General features: G+C 34.0%; 1 protein-coding gene across 1 annotated transcript; it reads right to left on the reverse strand.

Annotated features, from left to right (window-relative positions):
- Positions 1-1,225: 1,225 nt before the first annotated feature.
- On the reverse strand, positions 1,226-22,661 carry LOC144374193 (axin interactor, dorsalization-associated protein-like). Its single transcript, XM_078037133.1, has 6 exons — positions 22,655-22,661; positions 19,578-19,641; positions 19,213-19,319; positions 3,919-4,041; positions 2,170-2,292; positions 1,226-1,362 (listed from the first exon to the last, which is right to left on the reverse strand). The coding sequence occupies exons 1-6, from the start codon at positions 22,659-22,661 to the stop codon at positions 1,241-1,243; spliced, it is 546 nt and encodes a 181-aa protein (XP_077893259.1). The 3' UTR covers positions 1,226-1,240.
- Between the last annotated feature and the right edge of the window lie 332 nt (positions 22,662-22,993).

The following is a 22,993-nucleotide window of genomic DNA, read 5'->3' on the forward strand; positions in this document are numbered from 1 at the left end:
TCAGCTAGATGTTGCTGGGGCCACTGTGAGCCAATCATCAGCTGGCAGTCTGAAGCTTGCTGGCAGCTGGAAGTTTGCTGGGGCCCCTTTGGCTGTGGCTCTCAACACATACTCATCACTTTATAAAGACAAGGTATGCAGGTTTTAAGGTTTCACAATCAGTTGTCAGAAAAACAGCAGTTGTTCCTAAAGTATCTCATTAGCATCTGACTCAATTTTTTAGATGACATGATTTAGAAGACGTAAACCCACCCCAAAATTTGTAATTATTCTGAGAGAGATGGTTTTAATGTTAACCCTAGAATCATTAATGTTAACCCTAGAAACAATAGCAATGTGATGTAGAACAACTAATCAACATGACTAAAAATGTGCTCACTTTCAGAAAAACAATCTGGTCATCTGGAAAAAAAAAATCACAGCTACAATCTGGGGAACACTCCCATATAGGATATTGATCTGATCAAGGCACACTATTTCTAAGTAGAACTATCAGATGAGGGTGAATTTAGGCCAGCTCTAAGGAACAGCCTATAAGACAGACCATAACTAATCCAATTTCCTTTCAAAGCAATCTGGTACTATCCTACCCACTTCAATTCAAAAGTTTGAAGTTAATTCAAATCAAAAGACCATATTGGAGCAAAAGTGAGCAAATGTGTAAATCCTAGCACATTCTTATTGCTGTATTAAGTTTGAAGATGAGCATACCTACCACAGCAGTATTGTTCCAGGAAGCAGGGTAGGAACAGTGGTAAATTAGGAAATAGACTATTAATTGCACAATTAATAGGAAAGTAAAAACAAGTTTCAAAATCTACAATAAACCTGTATCCAAAGGAGTCATAACAATGAGGTGCTGGACTTTAGTTCTGTGGTACAGCTTTGCAATGGACTCACTGGCCTATAGGTACGGCTCACTTCCTGCCTCCTGAAGGATGAATATGCTACACAGAGCTTTGATGGTTTCTACTGAGTGGTAAAATTCACAGAAATTAGACATTACTCATGTCAGAATCATTCCTTGTGCAAAGTTTGATGTAGATGAAGATAAAGTGGTTTCTTGGTCAATAACTGCAATTTCTTTTAAAGTCAGTGGGTTTCTTGTATCTGTAACCACAATAGATTTAAAATACTTTGATGATTGATCTACTCCAATGTTACATTCTCGATAAGAGGGACTAAGAAGAAACATGAACTAGTAACCATTAGAACAGTATGAATCCTATATGTATATCACTTACAGTTCTATTACAGTTGGCCCAGGTTTAATCTCATCCATCTCCATGAAAGCAAAACATTTGGTGCTGGTAAACCTTTTTGTAAGCTTGTAGTGTTTGAATTCAAAGAAGATAGCTGCACCTAAGGAATTAAAACAAACAACATAAGCCAGAGACCACACATTTCTTATGTGTCACCAGAAGCCTATGATTTTACAAAGTAATGTGTCAAACAGTCTGATGACACAACTGTTGATAACTCACTGTGGCTGTCACTCCAAGCTCTGGTACTAGCATGTCTGAGTGACATTTCTCCATATCATTTAATTCTACAAAGTACAACAAAATTGTATAGCAAGAATGTAAGTTATGTACACAGGTAGAATCATAAACTACCAAAGAATATAAAATATTAAATACCACAAAAAAACAGAAGTTACTTAAGTATCAGCAGTACCTATAAAAATTGTTTCAATAAGCACCTATATTAGATAGAATAGAAATTTAAGAGTTCCTTTAAAAAAAATTCTACCTTATATCATTTCTCTCCCTCCTGAAACAACCACGCCCAGATTGTCCTTTCCATATTCTTACAAACTAACTGCCAGTTATACTATCTTTTTACCCAATGCATCTTATTGAAAGAAAAAAAATAATTTAACTGTTAGAAAGTAATCATTAGGTTCCTAAAAGGACTTAAGGTAATTATTAGAGAACCTGCTTCCTTAACTCTGTATTATGAGAAAAACTTCCCTATCAAATAATATTTTACCACATTATTACACAACTAGATAATGCAACTGCTAATTCTCATATTTTAAAAAAATTGATTTGACTTTAAGTCAATATTCATAACTATGTGACATAAGATCTTGTGTTAAGTACACTATGAACACAAACCCAGATAAGTACTGTGTCCTTAAGAAGTCAGTAACTGATAATTACAAACCTTTGGTTAATTTTTCAATATGCTTCTGGAGCTCAATGTCCACATTAAAATGAACATATGTATCTTCTTTTCTTGAAGCCACAGGAGTATCTTGCACAGGAGTTAAATCTATGCCATTCAGATCTGGAGAAAAGTTTCTGCTTATGAGCATTCACATATACAGACGGAAAATATAGAAACTGCAAAGGTTACAGTTCCTAAAGAGGCATGGAAAGAGCTGAGAGGAGATTCTCAGGTTAAGAGATTCCTATTTGGTGTGAGCAAGTATGTGACAGTTGTTGAAGTTCATGGGGTATGTGGAGAGAAATGAATATAGACTGGATAGGAGACCTCATGAAGGGGACAAGGAAGCCTTTACATGGCCAAGTGGACAAAACTTGATCTTCATAGTGAAGTGGTAAAAAGAACAAACATGTTTTTCTTAGGGAATAGCCCACTATATTTTTCTATGCAAAAAAAAATCTGGAGTATTTAATTTGCCACAATGGAGCTCTGCCACCAATTTCTAACTTTGATCAAGTATGACTTATTTAGAAAAGCCTTTAAACCTAACCTTATCATAATTTCCCTGTTAAGAACCAAAAATGGATGAGAACAGCCAACAAAAACCCTTTTGTTAATGAATAATTTTTCATATATATTATCTAAATTCTGGTTATACTGTTTACAACATACCCTGAATTTACAACAACCAGATGGTACGTTATATATAGTTTTAATTTTCTGGTTTTTAAAATCTCAGTTTAGTCAAATGCAACATGGACTCATTTAATAACTCCTCAGTGTTTATGTGTTATTCATTTATGTGTCTCAAAAAGCTCAAAAACAATTTAGTACATTTAATAATTAAAAAATATTTACATAAAAATATTTCAGTTTAACATATGCAAAGGTAATTTAACATTTACAACATCATTAAATATTTTTGTGTTTTAAGTATACTTTCTGAATGAGTATGCAGTTTTACAAATGGCCTATCAAACAATGTAAATATTTTCCAGTATACTATATATTTGATAACTGGTAACATCGGAATTTAAAAGTGTACCAGTATTAGTGCTGTGGATTCTGTTCTTTAAATAAATGTTTTTCTTTGTGGTCAATTGATAAAAGTTCCTCCATTTAATTTCAGCACCAATCTGTTCCTTTGGTGCAAAACTATAGATTAAAATAAGCCGTTTGTACTAACTATAGTTATTTCTGTAAAATGGTATAATTTATTCCTTAATCACATCATCATCCCACGGGATTGCTTTCAGGGCATGGATGTTATGGACGCACCCTACTTCCCTGTCCCCTGATTTTCATCTGCCTCTGTAGGACTCACCTAAGTAGATACCTCAGTAGCACAGGAAGAAGAAGGGGTTGAAGCAGGAGAGATGGGAAAACAGGACATTGGGCTTTGTGGAGAGAAATGAATATAGACTGGGTAGGAGAAGGTGAGGGGTGCTATTGTTAATCTACATCCTGAAGGCTGTAGCTGCTTTTAAGGACAATGTGTATGTTTAGTCTGCACGTTAGATGGAATCTGAAGAGCAAAAATCTATACAAACTCAAAAGCAAAAGTGAGTGTATAAGTAGGAAATATTTTTTGTAAGTCTTTCGAACTATGTTCTGTTATGATCTCTTCTAGGATTTTGCCTCATTATAGAATGCATTAAAGTAAGTTGTCACATATACAAGATCATCCCCTGTCAAAAACTTTGTCCCATATGAGAAAAAACATAATGCAATTTGCCAGTTATTTACCCTTTACACTAACTGTAATATAGGGATTGATGCACTGTCCAGCGTCTTTCAGACCAATTTTCTCAATCCTGATAGTGAGTAATGTCATTCCCGGTTCTGATGGCAACCTTGGTAATAAAGTACCTGGCAACAGAGAAACCTCAATAAAAGTTAGCTCCACCAATAATGCAGAGTAAATACTTTCACAAACAGAAGATATAGCCTACCTCTTAGGAACTAGCTAGGCATTATGTATTTTTATTTCCAAAATTCATGAACATCTGATGTTATACATTTTTAGAAAAATATTTAAATTTACACATAATATATCTGCATTTCCCAACCATACAATCACCTTTAAGCAGAAATAATAATTTCTATAATAATAGTATATAGTATGTATAATAAAAGTATGTTAAAAACATCACTTGAGGAAGCCCAATGATACCTAATAGTATAATATGCTCACATAATATTTATATTCAATATGTACTTCTATATTATATTCAGCATCTTAATATGAAGTGGTAGAACAAAGACAAGAAAAGCTTTTAAAATACTTGTTATACTGTTCTAAAGTCTGAGACATTTAATATCACAGTTGATCAATACATTCTTCTCTTTAGTTACTCCTAATAAAGAAAATAATTTACAATTTGATATTTATGTTTTAATTTAACTATATAGTCTAACTTCTATTCTTCATTCTATTTTGTATGATTTATTCCCTCAGAAATTAGTACTATACAGACTGACATATAAAATGGCCATTTGTATAACTGAACATTTTTTCCAAAACCAACTAAAATTTTTAAAACTAAAACCCACCCAGAACAACATGACAACATTCACCCACCAAGAACATATGAAGGAAGAAATCAACTGTTCAGTATGTTCCCTTTTTTGAAACTACCAATAGAGAACAGATGCAAATAAGCTGATTTTAATCAAGTATGTATACAGAACCTCAAAATACACTTAACAAAAGATTTTGGTTGATGTTTTTCAAGTTTCTATTCAACAATGTGTTATGCTACTTTTAATGATGAGTTATTTGAAATACATGAAGTAATCAACACACTACATTTGAAAATACACATTTGATTGATGGCAAATGTGGCTTGAGGAAATTTTGGGAGATGATGGGAATGTTCTGAACTTGTATAGTGATGGCAGATGCAAAACTCTATAGAGGTGTCAAAAATCGATGAATTTTATACTTACAGAAGGGAAATGTTATGAAATGCAAATTGTACCTCAACAGTGCTGTTAAAAATGTATTACTTTCTAATTTAAACAAATATGAAGACAATACAGACAAATGCAATAATAGGAAGGCCTGGAGGCTGCATTCCACTGTTGCATTAACAAACCTAAATGGGCTCAGGCTGATATCATTAAATATATACATAATACCTTTTATGCATCTTCTTTGATTGACAAATGAGGGTACTTTTAGAAGAGGGGCTTGTACCTGGACATCTGGGATGAACTTCAGAAAGTTAAGAAACACTTCTGAAATTTTATGAAAAATGTGAATATGTATACATTTATATTTATATATATACATACATATTCATATGTATGTATATCATATATGAATTTTTCTGCAGAAAAGTTCATTCTATTATGTAGTACATGGCTGTATAAATATGCTACAGTTTATGTACACATTCTTGTGTTGATAGACATTTGAATTACTTCAAGTGTTTGGATATAGTTAACAGGCTATTATAAATACTCTTCTAACATCTTCTAGTGCCCATAAGCACCCATTTCTGAAACAGGGGAATCACTAAGTCACCTGGCATGTTACCTCCATACCTACTATGTAATGACAATCCATTTCCCAAGGTGGTTGTGCCAACTTTTATTCCTAGCCCAAGTGCAGTAGTGTTCCCATTGCTCCACATCCTCACTAGGTACTGTTTTCTCAGATTCTTCATGTTAGCCAATTTTGGTATAAAGTGATCAATCATTTTAATTTGCATTCCTCTGAAGATTAATAAGGTTGAGCACCTTTTAGAATAAATCAAATGTATGATTTCCTCTTTTCTGAAGTGTGTTCAATTATTTTGCTCGATTTTCTATTGAGATGTCTATCTTATTGAGCTGTAGGAGGTCTCTATTATTTTGCTGGACAAATGTTTTACAAATAGCTTCTTAGTAGTTTTCCTTTATAAAGACTTTTTGTTGAAGTAGAGCATATACATTTTAAAATGCACAAATTGTTAGTACAGTTTGCTGAACTTCCACAAAGTGAATACACCTGTATAACTAGTATCAGATCTAGGAAAGATATGATCAGCCTCCTGGGAGTGTCCTTCCCCCCACCCTATCCAATTCACTCTTCCAAAAGATAGCAACCATTGCTAACTTCTAACACCAAGTGTTAGTTTTGAATGTTAAGAATGACTTTTCTCTGCCATGGTGTCTTCTGATTATGATAAATACTTACTGCTAGTAATATTCAAATTTCTTAATATCTTCCTTTACAATCAGTGCTTTTTATGTCATATTTAAGAAAACTTACCCCACTCCAAAATCATAAAGGTATTATCTTGAAAGCATAGTTTTGCCATTCACACTTAATTCTATATGTCACATAGAATTATTGACTACGGTGTATAGTAGGAGCTTTAATTTTATTCAATTTCACATAAATACTCAATTGTCTCAGCACTACTCATTAAAAAGACTGACATTTTCCACCACTGATCTGCAGTCCCACCTCAATCATAAATCATGTGGCAATCACTTTCTGAGTTTTCTATTCTGTCTTACCGGACTGTTTATCCTCTTACCACTAATACAGTATCTTAATTCTACAGCTGTATAAAAGGTCCAAGAACTGCAATAAAAATTCAGATGAGTTTCAGAAAGAGTCTATCTTTATAAACTGCTTCTTCTAATTTATGAACTAGTATATATCTTTACATTTTAAAAATCATAACAATTATTTAATAGAATTTTATTTGACCTAAAAGCCTTCAGAAATAAAGACCTACAGATCCAGGGAAAACTCCTGTTTTTTTGTTTATGTTCCATGAAGAATGTATGGCCATGTAGAAATGACTGGAAAAGGGGGTAATGGTAAAAGGCTGCCAGGGTCCCAGCAAGCCCTGTCTGGTCAGATTCTTCTTGGCCTCTCTGTATAGCTTTCTTTCCTTCTGGACCTAAGGCAGGTCCTGTCTGGAATGAGGGTTTGTAAGGGAGGGGTAAGGGAGGGTAGGGGGACAGTAAGGGAATAGCAGGGAGGGAATGAAAGAGAAAGAAAAAGAGAGAGAGAGCGCTTTCTAGGTTTTATGACTGGCTTTGGGAGAGAAGGGTGAATGGACAGGAGGGCAGGAGGAGAGCAGAGGCTTTGCTGCTGAGGTTGCTTTTGGGATTCCAATCTCCTTTAGTTAGAAGTTCTCAGCAGGCCAAAACCTCACCCTTTGGGCTATCATATTCTGATCTGACCCTGCCCACCTTCCCCCTCTCTCTCTCCCTCCTCCTCCCTTTCTCCTTTTAAGAAGGGAATGTGTAGATCTTTCCATCTTCTAAGATCTTCTTTGATTTCTCTCTTTAGGGTTCTGTAGTTTTCATTGTATAGATCTTTGACTTCTTTCATTGATTCTCAAGTATCATTTTTTTGAGGTTATTGTGAATGGAGTAGTTTCCTCATTTCCTTCTCAGAGGCTTTGTCACTGATATACAGAAATGCCTTTGATTTATGGGTATTGATTTATATCCTGCTCCTTTGCTGAATTTATTTACTATTTCTGGAAAGATCGACCTTGCTCTTGGATAGGCAGAATTAATATTATCAAAATGACCATACTACCAAAAGTGCTATATAGATTTAATGCAATTCCAATCAAAATCTCAATGGCATTCCTCATAGAAATAGAAAAAGCAATCATGAAATTCATCTGGAAAAATAAGAGACCAAGAATAGCTAAAGAAATCCTTAGCAGGAAGAGTGAAGCAGGGAGTATTGCTATATGAGACCTTAAACTATACTACACAGAAATAGTAACAAAAACAGCATGGTTTCAGCACTAAAACAGACTGGTAGGCCAATGGTACAGAATAGAGGACACAGAGACTAACCCACAAAATTACAATCATCTTATTTTAGACAAAGGTGCCAAAAACATGCACTGGAGAAAAGATAGCATTTTCAACAAATGGTGCTGGGAAAACTGGAAATCCATATGCAACAAAATGAAATTAAACTCATAACTCTCACCATACACAAAACTTAACTCAAAATGGATCAAGGACCTAGGAATTAAGCCAGAGACTCTTCGTCTAATAGAAGAAAAAAGTAGGCCCTAAACTTCATCATGTGGGTTAGACCACAACTTCCTTAATAAGACCCCTATGGCACAAGAATTAAAACCAGGAATCAATAAATGGGATGGATTCAAACTAAAAGAGTTTTTTTGTCAGCAAAAGAAAACAATCCGTGAGGTGAACAGAGAGCCTACATCCTGGGAGAAAATTTTTACCCCTCACACATCAGATAGAGCACTAATCTCTAGGGTATATAAAGAACTCAAAAGCTAAGCACTGAAAAAACAAGTAACCCAATCAAAAAATGGGCCAAGGACTTGAACAAACACTTCTCAGAAGAGGATATACAATCAATCAACAAATATATGAAAAAATTTTCAACATCTCTAGCAATCAGAGAAATGCAAATCAAAACTAAGATACAACTCCAGTCAGAATGGCAGCTATTATGAAGACAAACAACAATAAGTTTTGGAGAGGATGTGGGGAAAAAGGCACACTCATACATTGCTGGTGGGACTGCAAATTGGTGCAGCCAATCTGGAAAGCAGTATGGAGATTCTTTGAAAATCTGGGAATGGAACCACCATTTGACCAAGCTATTCCTCTCCTTGGACTATACCCAAAGGACTTAAAAACAACATACTACAGGGACATAGCCACATCAATGTTTATAGCAGCACAATTCACAATAGCTAAACTGTGGAGCCAACCTACATGCCCTTAAGTGGATGAATGGATTTTAAAAAATGTGGCATATATACACTATGAACGTTTTTAAAAGAGAATAAAATCATGGCATTTGCAGGTAAATGGATGGCATTGGAGAAGATAATGCTAAGTGAAGTTAGTCAATCCCCCCAAAACAAATGCCAAATGTTTTCTCTGATATAAGGAGGCTGACTCATAATAGGGTAGGGAGGAGGAGCATGGGATGAATAGATGGATTCTAGATAGGGAAGAGGGGAGTGAGGGAAAGGAAGGAGGCAGGGGATTAGCCTCCTAATAAATGTGATGGACATCATTATCCAAAGAACATGTCTGAAGACACAAATTGGGTGTCAACCTACTTTATATAGAGAGATACGAAAAATTGTGGTATATGTGTGTAATAAGAATTGTAATGCAAAAAAAAACAAGTACATGAATAACGTGAATTGGAGTGAACATACTTCATACAAAGATAAAAAAATTGTGCTCTATATGTGTAATAAGAATTGTCCATTGTCGTGTATTAAAAAAAATAAAATCAATAAAAGAAAAAGAAGGGAATGGGGAGTGGGTAGGGAAAAACTGTGGAATGAACCCAAACTTACTTTCCAATGCACATATGTGAATACACTATAATGAAACTCATCATTTTGAATATCTATAAGATACTAATTTTAAAAAATGTAAATAAATAGATCAGTAAAGTGGATGAAAGGGAACAGTGGGAGGGAGGATGAGGAGGGTGAAGGGACTGAACTGGAGCAAATTATATTCCATGCATTTATAATTAGTCCAAATAAATCTAATGTCAAGAATAACTATTATGAACAAATGAAAAAAAGAATAATGACTTCACTGTTTTTATAAAATGCATTCTCATAAACAATTCAATTGAGAGAAATGAAAAAAGTAAAAGAGAATGTATAATTCAACATCTCACAAACCATAACAATTATTAAGTCACTCTTCCATCTTTTTCTCTAATTTCAAGATGGCTCCAGTTTCATTTTCTTTTGATATTCTTTTATTTTTTCAACAAAGGTTTATTTTCTACATAAAATTCTTATATTTCTTTTGTTGAATTTATAATAAGGTCCTTGATATTATTTAATACTACTATAAATATTATAATAGTTCATTTTCTAAGCAACTATTACTTGTTTGAGATAGAATTGATTTGTCTGTACAGATTTTATATCCAGGAACTGCATTATCTTATTAATGAGTTATGAATAGGTTTTTGCATATATTCTCTATATATTCATAAATATGCAAATAAAGAACATCCCCCCTTTTATATTTCATTTTCTTGTCCTAGTGCAGTAGCTAGGGCTTCCAAAACAATGCTGATGAAAAGAAGTAATAGATAATCTTGTTTTGTTCAAATTCATCATTAAATGATTTGGGCTGTAAATGTCATGTAGCCATGTTTTATCAAGTTAAGGATGTTTTTCTGTTCTTTGCCAAGAATTGTTTAAAATCAAGGCTGTATTTCAAATTTAACTGAAAACTTTTTCTGCATTGTTGACAACTTTATGAAATCTTTCCCCTTAATCTGCTAATGTGAACTACCTTGATAAATTCTGCTAACAATAATTTGAAAAATCACTCATTAGTTCAGGGAGATTTTCTGAATTATTTTCCACAGCATCCTATGTTTATTCAGTCAATCTTCATTTGGCAGTTACATTATTTCTATTTTTTTATCATTATAAAAAACACCTAAACAGAGAATCTTGTGTATATGCATATGTTTTCCCCTCTTTTTCCTGTATTTTGGGGGTGCATCTTCAGAATAAATTCTCAGGAATGGGATTGCTAAGGAAAAAATATGTACTTATATGTTGTTAGAGAATGCTCAATTCCCCTCCAAAGGAACTGTACCATTTTTCTATTCCCACCAGTGATTAATAAGTATCTATTTCCCCTAAGACTCTCCAACAGTAGCTTTAATTTATGTTTTTATTAAAAATAAAGTTGAGTATCTTTTTATATGTTTAACGGGTATTTTTAAAATGTGTGTGTGTGTGTGTGTGTGTGTGTGCACGCTCACGCGCTTGCTCATATTGTCTGTTCCTCTCATGTATTCTGCTTTGGTTATTACAATTAAAATTTTTCTTTATACATTAAGAATGTTGGGTTGGGATGTAGCTCAGTGGCAAAGTGTCTGCCTTGCATTTGCAAAATCCTGGAATCGAACCCCAGTTCTAAAAAAGACAAAAAAGAACCCACCCCACCCCACCCCCCAAAACCCCCAAGAATGTTACCTCTTTTATGTATTACCTCTTTACTACCTGTTTTGACATTCAAAAGATGATTGCTTTACAACTTTCAAAAAGTCTTTTTGATGTTAAGATTATTTTTTGCCAAGTTGATATTAAACTTGTTGTTACTTTGGGGTGAGTCAATTTTATAAGCTGTCATTATCTAGATCTTTTAGTTGAAATGGTAGGGCTGATGCTACATTCCTTACCAACAATCTTTTTGCCTGAGACTACACAGTAAGGTTTAATGTAATCATTATGCTTCAGATAATTTAATATGGAGGCAGTGATTTCAAGTCTGAATTTCTTGTTTAATTCAAGGTAGAATGTCAAACATTGTGTTCCATAATGAAGGAAGCTGACTGTAATTAAGATCATAGATTACATAGAAAGGTGCCTATTTAAGGTGTTTCAGAATGCTCTATGATGTGCTCTCTCTACATGGTCAACTCCTACATACTCAGTGAGTCGTAAATCTGGCCAGATTTATTGAACTCCCTCAGCCCTTCTTTTTTGCCAACCTACGACATTGGTGCACATCTCTAATCATAATCATGTGCTTTTGGCTCTGTCTTGCTGACTACACAATAAGCATCCTGAAAGGTGTGGGAACTGTTCCTTTTGTGGTATGCACAAGGAATAAACAGATCTTTGTTGAAGAAATATTTTATTGAATGAATGAATGAATTTCCAGTTCTAGAGGTTATCATGCTCTAGTAAACAAATGGCTAGAGAATCTATATCAATGAGTGAAGAAATAATAAACATAAAAGAAGATCAAATACTAGAATAATACCATACCATCTATAGCTCCCAGGTAGATGGAAAAGGGTGCATGTTTTTGCATCAAAGATAGAACCATGATAGTTGTAAATTGAGCCAATGCATTAAAAGGAAGATTTCTAAGTGAAGAATTAACATATCCAATTACATAGTGTAATATGAGAACAAGTCAACTACATTCATAAAATTCGAAGACTAACAAGGATAAGAAAGAAATCACTACACACAATCCAGTGTAAACTGTGCTATTCCAGCTAGATCATCTGCTCTCATATCTAGAGCAAAGATCAGAAGAAATGTTCTTCCACATGGAACTGCTATGTAAATAAGAAATAGCTAACACTTGTGAGTATTTGTGTTGTGCCACATACTATCCTACTCCTCTCATCTAATCCTCACAACAATAGTTTAGTTCTATTTTTCAGAGGTGAAAAGTGAGGCATAGAAAAACAAATTATCCATAATCACACAGCAGTTTGGCTACAGATTCCATGCTTTTAACCATCATGTCTCATTTTAACATTTTTATTTTAATTGTCCCTAAAGCCTTAAAAGGAACTGCAGGAGAACCTCCCTATCTCAAGCTTCTGCAAAGTTCCTTTTGCCATGTAAACATAACAGTCACAGGTTCCCAGGATTAGAATATAGACATTTTTGTGAGGCCACTATTTGTGCCTCATACTTTTAAATATGGAAAACTCTAAATGGCTACAGCTGTCCAAACCAAGTTTTCAATAACATCTCAGGGATGTTATTGAGCTGTCACTAAGAACTCCCAAATAAGGGATTGATTAAAAAATAGTAACATTTGAACTTTGTACACTGAGCAGTGCACATTCACAGGAATGGACAGAGACTGAGTAGCCCAGATAGCAATATGATAGGTCTTTAACACTCATATAGCAGTGAGCAGCAGGACTGTGTTCATTTGGTTAATTCCATTTTCAGTTTTTACTGCAAGACAAAGGAAGCCATTGGTAGCTGGTGAGCCCCAAGTTGTACTGAACACAGAAAGCACGTCTTTTTCTGACTTATCTGCCCCCAACCACCTCTTATGCACCAACCAGAGCAAGCATGCTCTCACTGGTGTCAAAAAGAGTTGGAAGGAATTACTGAATTCAGTGTGATTTTCTGTGAGAGGAAGATTCTAAGCCTAAACCTAAAGACAACTCTGATAAAATAATGACAACGAATTGGAAGGTTTGGAACCATTTTACCACACTACTGTAATAGGGGATACCAAAAAGTCCATCTTGTTGATGGAAACTGTTTATTAACAGGTGGTACTTGGGTAAAAACTTAAGTTGCTCTATTTCATTGTGCTTCATCTGTGGAAAACAATTTATGAAGGTAGCTATGGATCCCCCAAATGGCTGTTTGTTAAACATAGACAAGTTTGCTTAAGAATGTTTTAAAAACTGTGTAAAAGCATCTGACCTAGCCAAGAATGTTACAGCAACTGCCACTGTGGAGAGGAAAGGGAATTGTGCAAGTAAGGCCTCTGCCTCTGCTGGGCACCCAACAGCACTGACACAGACCGAGCAATGAAACACCACTGTACCTGCAACAGGTACAGAAAAACAATGGGAGAACATCTGAAGCCCCTCACCCCCCCCGCCCATAACTTCTTTGTTCCAAGAGGGTGCTGAGAAAAATGAAGGTCTAAGTATCAAGTAGGATGGCCTCACATTCAATAGTCTCTGTGTAGCCATAGAGATCATGGAGAATCAGACAATAAAAGGACCACCAACCCGAGGATGAGTCTGGAGTGACATGGATATGAAGGTCAGTGGGATCCTTAAGGCCCTGTCCTCACATGCAGAAGAGGAAGTCATTCTTTTCTTTCAACTTTTTATTTTTGCTTTTTAAAAATTTCTATTGTTTATATCTCATATCATACCATAAGGACAATTTCTAGTCCAAAATTGGAAATGGCATGACAGTCTTTGTTCCAAAATAGTACATTATTGTCTAGGTAAGAACATTAAAAGAGGAAAATTGCCAAAGATTATATTTTTTTTAAAACACTGATTTGAATTTGCTTTTTACATGATATTGTACAAATGTTTGTCACAGGCATTTACTTCAATAAGAGGTGAGTCAGTCTTCATTTTGCCTTGGTGTTTGGTGAATTAAATGTCATGAATAAGGAGTACAAAATTTGTTGTCCATACTTTTAGGACAGAGATGGACCTGATATCTAAAATGTAAACTAAGCATTATCATATGTGTGTGATTATATATTTATGTCTTCTTTGTTTTAGATTTATCATACTTGCAATTAAATTCAGATGTTTGATACTACCAATTCAAAGTCTGTCACACACATTTTTTAAGTGCACATTTCTTTGTAATTTTAAAATCCAATAAAAAGGATATATAAAAAATAATATTTTCTATTATTTTGGGATAATTTTAACATAATTTAAAATAATGGTATTGTCAAATCATTATTTGGTCATAACATTTTGTAAATGGCACAAAACATGAAATGGGTCTTAAAAATCTAGCAAGAGAAAAATTTTGCAATTTGTACTGCACATCTGCAATTTGTACACACATACAAATTGTGTGAAAATATGAAAACACATGCACAATTTCTTTTGGTTGGTAACTGATTAGTAGTTGAGGAACTGCTCCAACCTTTCAAGATAAAGAGTAAAATCATAAGAAGTTTATTCACTTTGAAATTATATTAAAAGTTTGATAAAAATCTTAGGGGTCATTAGCATTCAAACAATAATATTTCTAGGTCTGTCAAAAATTATACTTTATTAAAGTTGTTTGTATATAGGTTATATGAGTATATTCTTGTTTTTATTTTCTTTATTGACTGGTACTAGAAATATGTATTTTTCTGTGTTCAGAAATATGTGATTTGGATAATGGCTGAATTCTTAAGTGTCACCATCATATCTGGAAAAAAATAATAAATACTCTCACAAAACCTAAGATGAATCAGTGGGTATATGCTTCATACACAGATGCCATTTAGCATGCAAGGAAGAGTTACTACAGGTGTTGGGTTAAAAATTTGAGTGGCCAGAGGACTTTCAAGAAAAAGCAGGCCTGGGGCTGGGGATGTGGCTCAAGTGGTAGCGCGCTCGCCTGGCATGCCTGCGGCCCGAGGTTCGATCCTCAGCACTACATACAAACAAAGATGTTGTGTCCGCCAATAACTGAAAAATAAATATTAAAATTCTCTCTCTCTCCTCTCTCACTCTCTCTTTAAAAAAAAAGAAAGAAAAAGCAGGCCAGATGTTGCTTAGAGCCTTGATGAAGAGCCTACTCAATAGACATTTCCTATGAACCAATTTCTGCAAAGCTCTGGAGAAAACCTTTTGACTTCAAGTGATAAGATTCATGGATTAAAAAACAAAACAAACAAAACAAAACAAACTGAGCCAGACATAGTGCTGCATGCCTGTAATCCCAACAACTTGGCAAGTTAAGGCAAGAGAGGCCAGCGTGGGCAACTTAGCAAAACCCTGTTTCAAAATAAAAAAATAAATCAAAGAGCTGGGGATGTAGCTAGGTGGTAGAGCATCCCTGACTTCAATCCCCAGTACTACAAACAAACATGTAGAAACAAATTATAAAAAATAAATCTTTCAAAACTGCTTGAGAGTAATAGAATATTAACAAGCCTTAAAACTATTGAAAAACAGCTAGGAGAACTACCAGATAACATTGAATGGTATTTTCCTTTCCTTTCAATATAAGTACATGACTGGATGAGGGACTCTGGCTCTGACTGTTTGGCTCAGTCTGAGAATTTGAGACTTTGAGAGAAAGGATGTGCTCGGAGAGCCAGAGTCTATCTGCACACTTTGGTGGTATTTACTGTTTAACCCTAAATATATTCTGAAATTCTGTGAAATAAGGATGCCCTAATATTCATGGAACAGCAATGAATATTTTGTTGCAGTTTTCAACTTCCTATATGCATGGGTAAGAAAAAAACTGCACTTTAGCTGAAAATGAAATACATATTTGCTTAACTCTCAAGTTCAACTCAGAATTGAATATTTATGCAGGAAAGAAACAAGTACAGGTTTGATATTAAAGAAGTAAGATTCACTCTTCATTTTGAGTTTCAAAAAAACATTTTTTGTACATATCTAAGATTATATAAAAGATGAATAACCAATACAAATCTAGAATAATGTTGAGATTGCTAGGCTTATGTTTAGGTCACTCAGAAACGTTTTTTTAAATTTTGTCTAAAATTGTGACATGGCTATTTGTGCATGTGGTACTAGGAAATGAATGTAGGGCTTCACACAGGTGAGGCAAGCACTCTACCACTTAGCTACATCCCTAGTTCTTTCTATTTTGAGACAAAGTCTCTCTAAGTTGCCCCCACTGGCCTCAAACTTGCAATCCTCCTGCCTCAATTTCTCAAGTAGCTAGGATTATAAGCATATAATCCTGGCGAGCTATTTTTTTTTAAATTTGTATTACTTTGGTTTATCATTTAGAAGCTTTAATATTCAACATGATAAATAAATTTTCAGGTAATAAATAATAGGTTATAAATTTTTATCCTCTATTTAAATGAAATCTACTGAGATTACCTTAAGAAAATTAAACTACTATTTGGACTTAAGCCAGTTAGTGTTTAAAGCAGTACAAAAAAGTTACTGTCTTATGAGAATTGAAGGCTTTGAAAATGATAATAATGTCAAAGAAAGGTTCAACAATTTTTTATTCTTTTCAAGAAAGATTGGATAAAAATCCATTTTTGATTTTAAATGGGAATTAACTACTCTTGATCATACCATATTCATATATTATACTTTATCTCATTAGCTTAAGAGTAGTAGTGTTTACCATGTGTGTTTGTCAAAACTTATAAAGCTGTACATTAAAAAAGATGCCTTTTATATATGTAAGGGACACCTTAATAAATCTTTTTTTAAAAAGATCACAATAAGCTAGATGCTATAGCACAAGCCTGGAATTCAGGTGACTTGGGAGGCTGAGGCAGGAGGATCCCAAGTTTAAGACTAATCTCAGCAACTAAGTGAGGCCCTAAGCAACTAAGTGAAATCCTGTCTCAAAAAATAAAAAGGGCTGAGGATGTGGCTCACTGGTAAAGTACCCCTGTGTTAAATCCTCAGTACCAAAAAAAAAAAAGTACAACAAACTTACAATTATATAAATTACATAAAATAAAGGTAATAAAAATGTTATAATTCTTAGAAGCACCCTGCCATGATAATGTAGACACAACAGCCTTATCACAAATAAAATCTTGGATGTCCACAGTATAACAATTTTTTTCCCATTCTACAATTAAGTTAAAGGTAAAATTGTCCTTCAATGACATTTTCAATTTTATAATGACACAGGCCCTGGAAAATATGATCAAAAATCAAATATAGCCAATTGAACTATATGTACTCTTTCTTACTTTGAGGAAAATAATTCATGGAATAGAAAGGTTTAGTGAGCTTTCTGTATCTCTGAAATAAAATACCAAAATGCTATATCAGAATAAAAAAATCTAATTACTTTGGGCTTAATCTTTCATAGCAAATAGACTTAATTTACAGAGTTTCTTTTCAACTCAGCAACCTGAACCCCATAAAGACCTGTCCATTTCATGACTTACATCATCTGCTTTAAGGATCTTGTTTGCTACAGAAGTATAACTAGTGAACAAATAACCAAACCCAGAAATTTATAGAACTGGAATCTATTTCAATTACAGCATGTGGTTTGAAAAGGAAATAAAAAATGCAGAAAAATTTTAGCAAATTTATTTACCTCATCATCTCAGCAATCTTGAATTTCCTACAAATATAACAAGTAAAATATAGCTCTTTATTCATAAAGACAAGCAGATTGGAAATAATTACCTTGTACCAAAGAAACACTAACAATAACATTTTATAGTGATTGTAATTTTTCTAAAAATCCTATGGTGTAGGACTGTTAGCATCATTTATAGGTGATAATGAAAATACAGTAGCCACCACTACCCCAGCAAATGAAAAGTATAATGCCAAATGATTTGTATGTGGTGCCTAATTTTCATTGTAACCCTATGAATTAGACATTGTCAACATCTCCTTTTATAAAGAATTAAGTACAGTCACTTAACTACTGATTGGCAGATGTTAGACTCAAAAGCGCAGGTATCTTATTGGTCTAAGCCTATACTGTTTATATTTCAAACGTCTTCTACCAAAGAGTATTTAAATTACTGGAATATGACTTTAATTATGAAGTTTTCTGGATGATATGTATATTATATTTAATTATACCATAAAGCATAGAGTCTTTTAAAAAAATGCATCACAATAGTACAGTGCTATTTCTACACTTCCAAAAATGAACTAATTCATCAGAAGTAAAAACTGTGCACTTTATAAGAACAGAAGAAAGTATAGAAGTAGAAGAGGCAAATAATTTAATCAGGGTGCTTGACTAGGGTATTTTACAACCTTGTCAAGATCTTCCAAAAATAAAAAGGACTTGCTATGTATTCTTTATTTCCCTGTTAAGGGCAACTGTTTAGTATCTATTCCTCCAGGTCCAGGTTTCACAATCATATATGATTATTTAAAGAACAGCTAGATATATAAAGAAAAGAATTAACATAGCAAACAGTTACTCTAGAAAGCCTACTTACAATGTTGGTCTATGGCTAGCATCTGGGAACCTGGATTTCAGCAGGATTCCCATCATGTCCTGTTAAGAAGATCACTGTGCCTAAACCGTCCATGCAAACAATATGGTTTGTGCTGAACACTTGCTTTCTTCCTGGAGTCTGTAGTTTTGGTTCACGCTAACCCCAATAAGTGTCTTGTGCACTGAATCTCTACAGTGCTTCCCCAATAGACAATATTTTTTCATTTCACAGGTGTGAAAGAATGTTGAGAGAATCAAATACATATTTGACTCTGCTGGGAGAGGACTCTTAGAAGTTTGGTTTCCTCTGGAATTTGCCTGTGTGCCTTTACCCTTTGCTGATTTTGTTCTTGTGTTTTCTTGTTGTAATGACTCAGAATACAACTGTGAGTACAGCTATATGCTGAATCCTGTGGGTATTCCTAGCCAATCACTAAACATGGGATGTTTTGAGGATCCCTGACACAAATAGTAAGATACTTTCACAATAAACCGATAGCTACTGCTAACAGAATGGCCATGATAATTTGCTTAAGATTGGCAAACCTGGAGATGTTTTACCCGCCACTAACAAGTACAAAAGTAAGTTCCAAACACCTGACCTTGAATTATATAATGTACATTTTTTTGTACCCACCAGGCACTCTAGCAGGAAAAGAATTAGGAGACCCTGCTCCAGCACCACCTTCTTCTTCATCTTCTTCAAATTCCAAATGCTCTTCCTCACCAGGGGCTAAAATTCTCCTATATAAAAAAGGACAGAAAAATTAGTGAGCTACTCCACTTAATACACCAGCTAACCCTCATAGCCACTAACTTCCCAGATAAGATGCTGATTATTAGGTTGATGTTGATATAAATGTCAATGTCAATCATCTCATTGCTACCAGTCATATCACCAATACCAAATTTGATAGGGAAAAAAATACAGAAATATTTGAAAAACAGGCATAAAATAGATAATAAAATCAGAAGACAAAATATGGATGCTTATTTATTTACCTTAATGGGCTAGGCTGAACATCAAATGGAAATTCTTTATTATATGTGAGAATATTTTTTAGGACTAGAATAAAGACATAGACAAACATTAGTCTTATATCTTAGTCTTACATGTTATGTAAGTCTTATATATTAGTTAGTCTTATATGTTATATCTTAAATTGATACTTTTAATCATATTTTATAGTGTATTAAGCACACATTAATATATGTATTTTAAATTCTGAGCTTCACTATCATTTTAAGACTCTGCAATTGACTACTGAGTGTCTTAGCAAAATAAAAATGTCCATAGTGGACTGCAGGTACCAGTATTTTCAGAGTACTGTAAGATCTCCAAGGAAAGTCTCAGAGCCCTCATAGAAAATGAACCATAAAATAGTTCTCCAATGTACAAGGTCCTAGGTGATATGGGGTACCAGTGAAAGAGAATACCTCTTCTCCTGAAGTATTTTAATTAAAAGATTGATACTGAAGATGACTAATTAAAGAGAAATAGATAATCACATCTTATTCTTTATCCTAAATAGATTTCCCTCAATACTTATGACACTGGTAAGGTTTGTAGCAGCAAGGTTATAATTCCAATATTCCTTTTATGATGAAATTTATTGTATATGTGTGCACACATATATACATGCATATATATATATATATATATGTTTGTGTATATATATATATATATATATATATATATATATATTTACACATGTGTACACACACACACACACACAGCAGACTTTCTCCTCAGGGAAGTCATCAAACAACATAATGCTATCACCTCTTGTGTCCTGGTTGATTACTTTCTGGCATGTAAGCCTACAGACAGATGTTCTACAATTCTATCTGTATCTGGAAAAGTATTTTATGAAATTTATTGTTTCATTTCCCAATTTATGGGTTCCTAGTGACTACCTGCAATTATTTCAAGGTGAATATTTAGCATTATTAATTGGGCAACCCATGGTTTTTACTCTAATTACTCAGACTTTAATTTTGGAGTCTTGCAGATTTCAGTTAAAAGGAGTATGGCATATTGGGTTCCTAAATAAGGAAATTCAAAAAGAACAGGTTGTAATTACATAACTTATTCCAATAGGAGTCAATCATACAGTGAGAAAGAAGTTGGAAACTTGTACCCAGATTCTCATTACTCACTCTTATTCTCTCTCCCTTTAGCTCTTCTTCATCCTTTATCTCTTTCTTCTTCTCAACAAATGCATACGGAGTACTCACAATGTTCCAATCACTGTTTTAGGTGCTAAAGATACACAGTAATCAAGAACTCATATTTGGACCTTAGACCTTACTAAGGAAAAGTAGACAATAAATATGCCAACAAATAAACAAGATAATGTAAGATGTGATTAGTGGTATGAAGGATACAAGCAGGATGCTGTGTAAAAGCAGAGAGAACCTGGTAGAGTAGCTAAGGTAGACAGGGTGCCTTTCAAAACTAAACTGTAAGAAGACATTTGAGCCAAGACCTGAGATGAGAGGAATCATCCATAAGTGGCTCTAGCATAAGGCTTCCCAGGTATTAAAGAACAGGCTGGAGCAACAACAAAGGTTCCAAGTAGGAAACAGTTTGCCTTATTCAAGGCACAGAAAGGACTGTGGGAACTTAAGTCTGACAAGCAAAGGGGAAGCAGCAGGAGATCAAAGTAGAAGGTTTAAACCAAAACCTAGCCCTACAATTACAACAATAACTTGAACATTTACATAAATACTCTAATCTCCCCAGTTCTTAAATGAGAATGCTACTTCCTTTACAGGCTATTGAGAGAATTACAGCCTAAATAAATGTATACAAAATGGCAAGGGAAAATATAAAATGGACATTCACTCTCTCCATGACCTTTTTGATCTAGTTGACTAGAATCCTAATATTTCTTATCTCACTAAGAAGTACTGTTTATTTTTAATACAGGAACATCTTTTCTATACTTCTGCATGATCATTGTTACTAAACTGTTAAATCAACTCAATATTAATAAGTAATATTAATAAATATTGATCACTTACACAACAATGGAATAGATACCAAGAATGGGGAGCAGGTAACAAAAAGATCATGTCTCACTCATACCAGAAACAAACACACAGAAATGATCATATTGTAATAAGAGTTTAATGAAATGAGCAAAAAAATCAACCATTAAAAATGTATATAACAATAATTTTTAAAAGCTGATCCTGTTATGGTGGCATGTGTCTGTAATCCCAGGTACCAAAAGCCTGAGTCAGGAGGACTAGAAGTTCATCTTCCTAAGCAATGTATGGAGACCCTGTCTCAAAATAAAAATAAAACAATAAAAGGGCTGGGGTTGTAGTTCAGTGGTAGAGTGCTTGCCTTGCACATGTAGCAATGGGTTCAATCCTTAGCACTACATGAAATGAATAAATAAAATAAAGGTATTGTGTCCATCTACAACTAAAAATGTTTTAAAAAATAAAAATACAAAGGACTGGAAATATAGCTCAGTGGTAGAGCACCCCTGGGTTCAATGCCCAGTACGTCAAAAACAAACAAAAAAGTTGAAAAATATCTTGGTTATTAAGAATATCTTGGCTGAGTGTGGTAGTGCACACCTGTAATCCCAGAGGCTTAGGAGGATTAAGAATTCAAAGCCAGCCTCAGCAAAAGTGAGGCATAAGCAACTCAGTGAGACTCTGTCTCTAAATAAAATACAAAATAGGGCTGGGGATGTGGCTCAGTGGTTATCTTGCATTTGTATTGTAACAGAATAATTAAATAGTATTTTCATTTCTTTAGTATCAAAGCTCTGAAGAGGATGTATTTGCTTTAGAATAATAGCTTTGTTATATTATTTTTACAAGTTAAAGTACTATGAAACATTTAATTTATGTGAATAGCTTTAGAACAAATTTAAATAGCTTTAAAACAAATTCTGTTTTACTTTCTATAACTGTATTATAGGTTTACATTTTCAACAACTATGGAATAACAGATTCTATTGTTCTTTTAAAATAGCTTAAACTTTACATAGAGTTTTCTTTCTACCAATACTAGCAATGATGTCTTAGGAGGAATTGAAGAGGAGCTTGAATTTTACAAGACATTATCGTAAGTATGAAGCATGTCATGGGTTGGAGATTCATTGGCTGATTTGGTAGGACTTACACACTTTGGATCACTACATGGCAGACATCTGATGCTACTCCACCATGGAAAATTCAGCACTCCCAGCTTTTCTCTTGGAGCACAGACCTACCAACCTCCTGAAGCTAACCCTCAAAAGATGACACACAGGCAAATATCAAAATGCATTTTGCTTTTGGTGACTGACGTGTTTCATTTTTGTGGTAGGAAAATGGGCAGCTGCCTCAATTTTGAAAGGTTATTTTTTAAATTATAGGAAAAGATTCCTTCAAAACATTCAAATCTATTTAAC

Source organism: Ictidomys tridecemlineatus, unplaced genomic scaffold (genome assembly GCF_052094955.1).
Source record: "Ictidomys tridecemlineatus isolate mIctTri1 unplaced genomic scaffold, mIctTri1.hap1 Scaffold_61, whole genome shotgun sequence".
NCBI classification, from domain to species: domain Eukaryota; kingdom Metazoa; phylum Chordata; class Mammalia; order Rodentia; family Sciuridae; genus Ictidomys; species Ictidomys tridecemlineatus.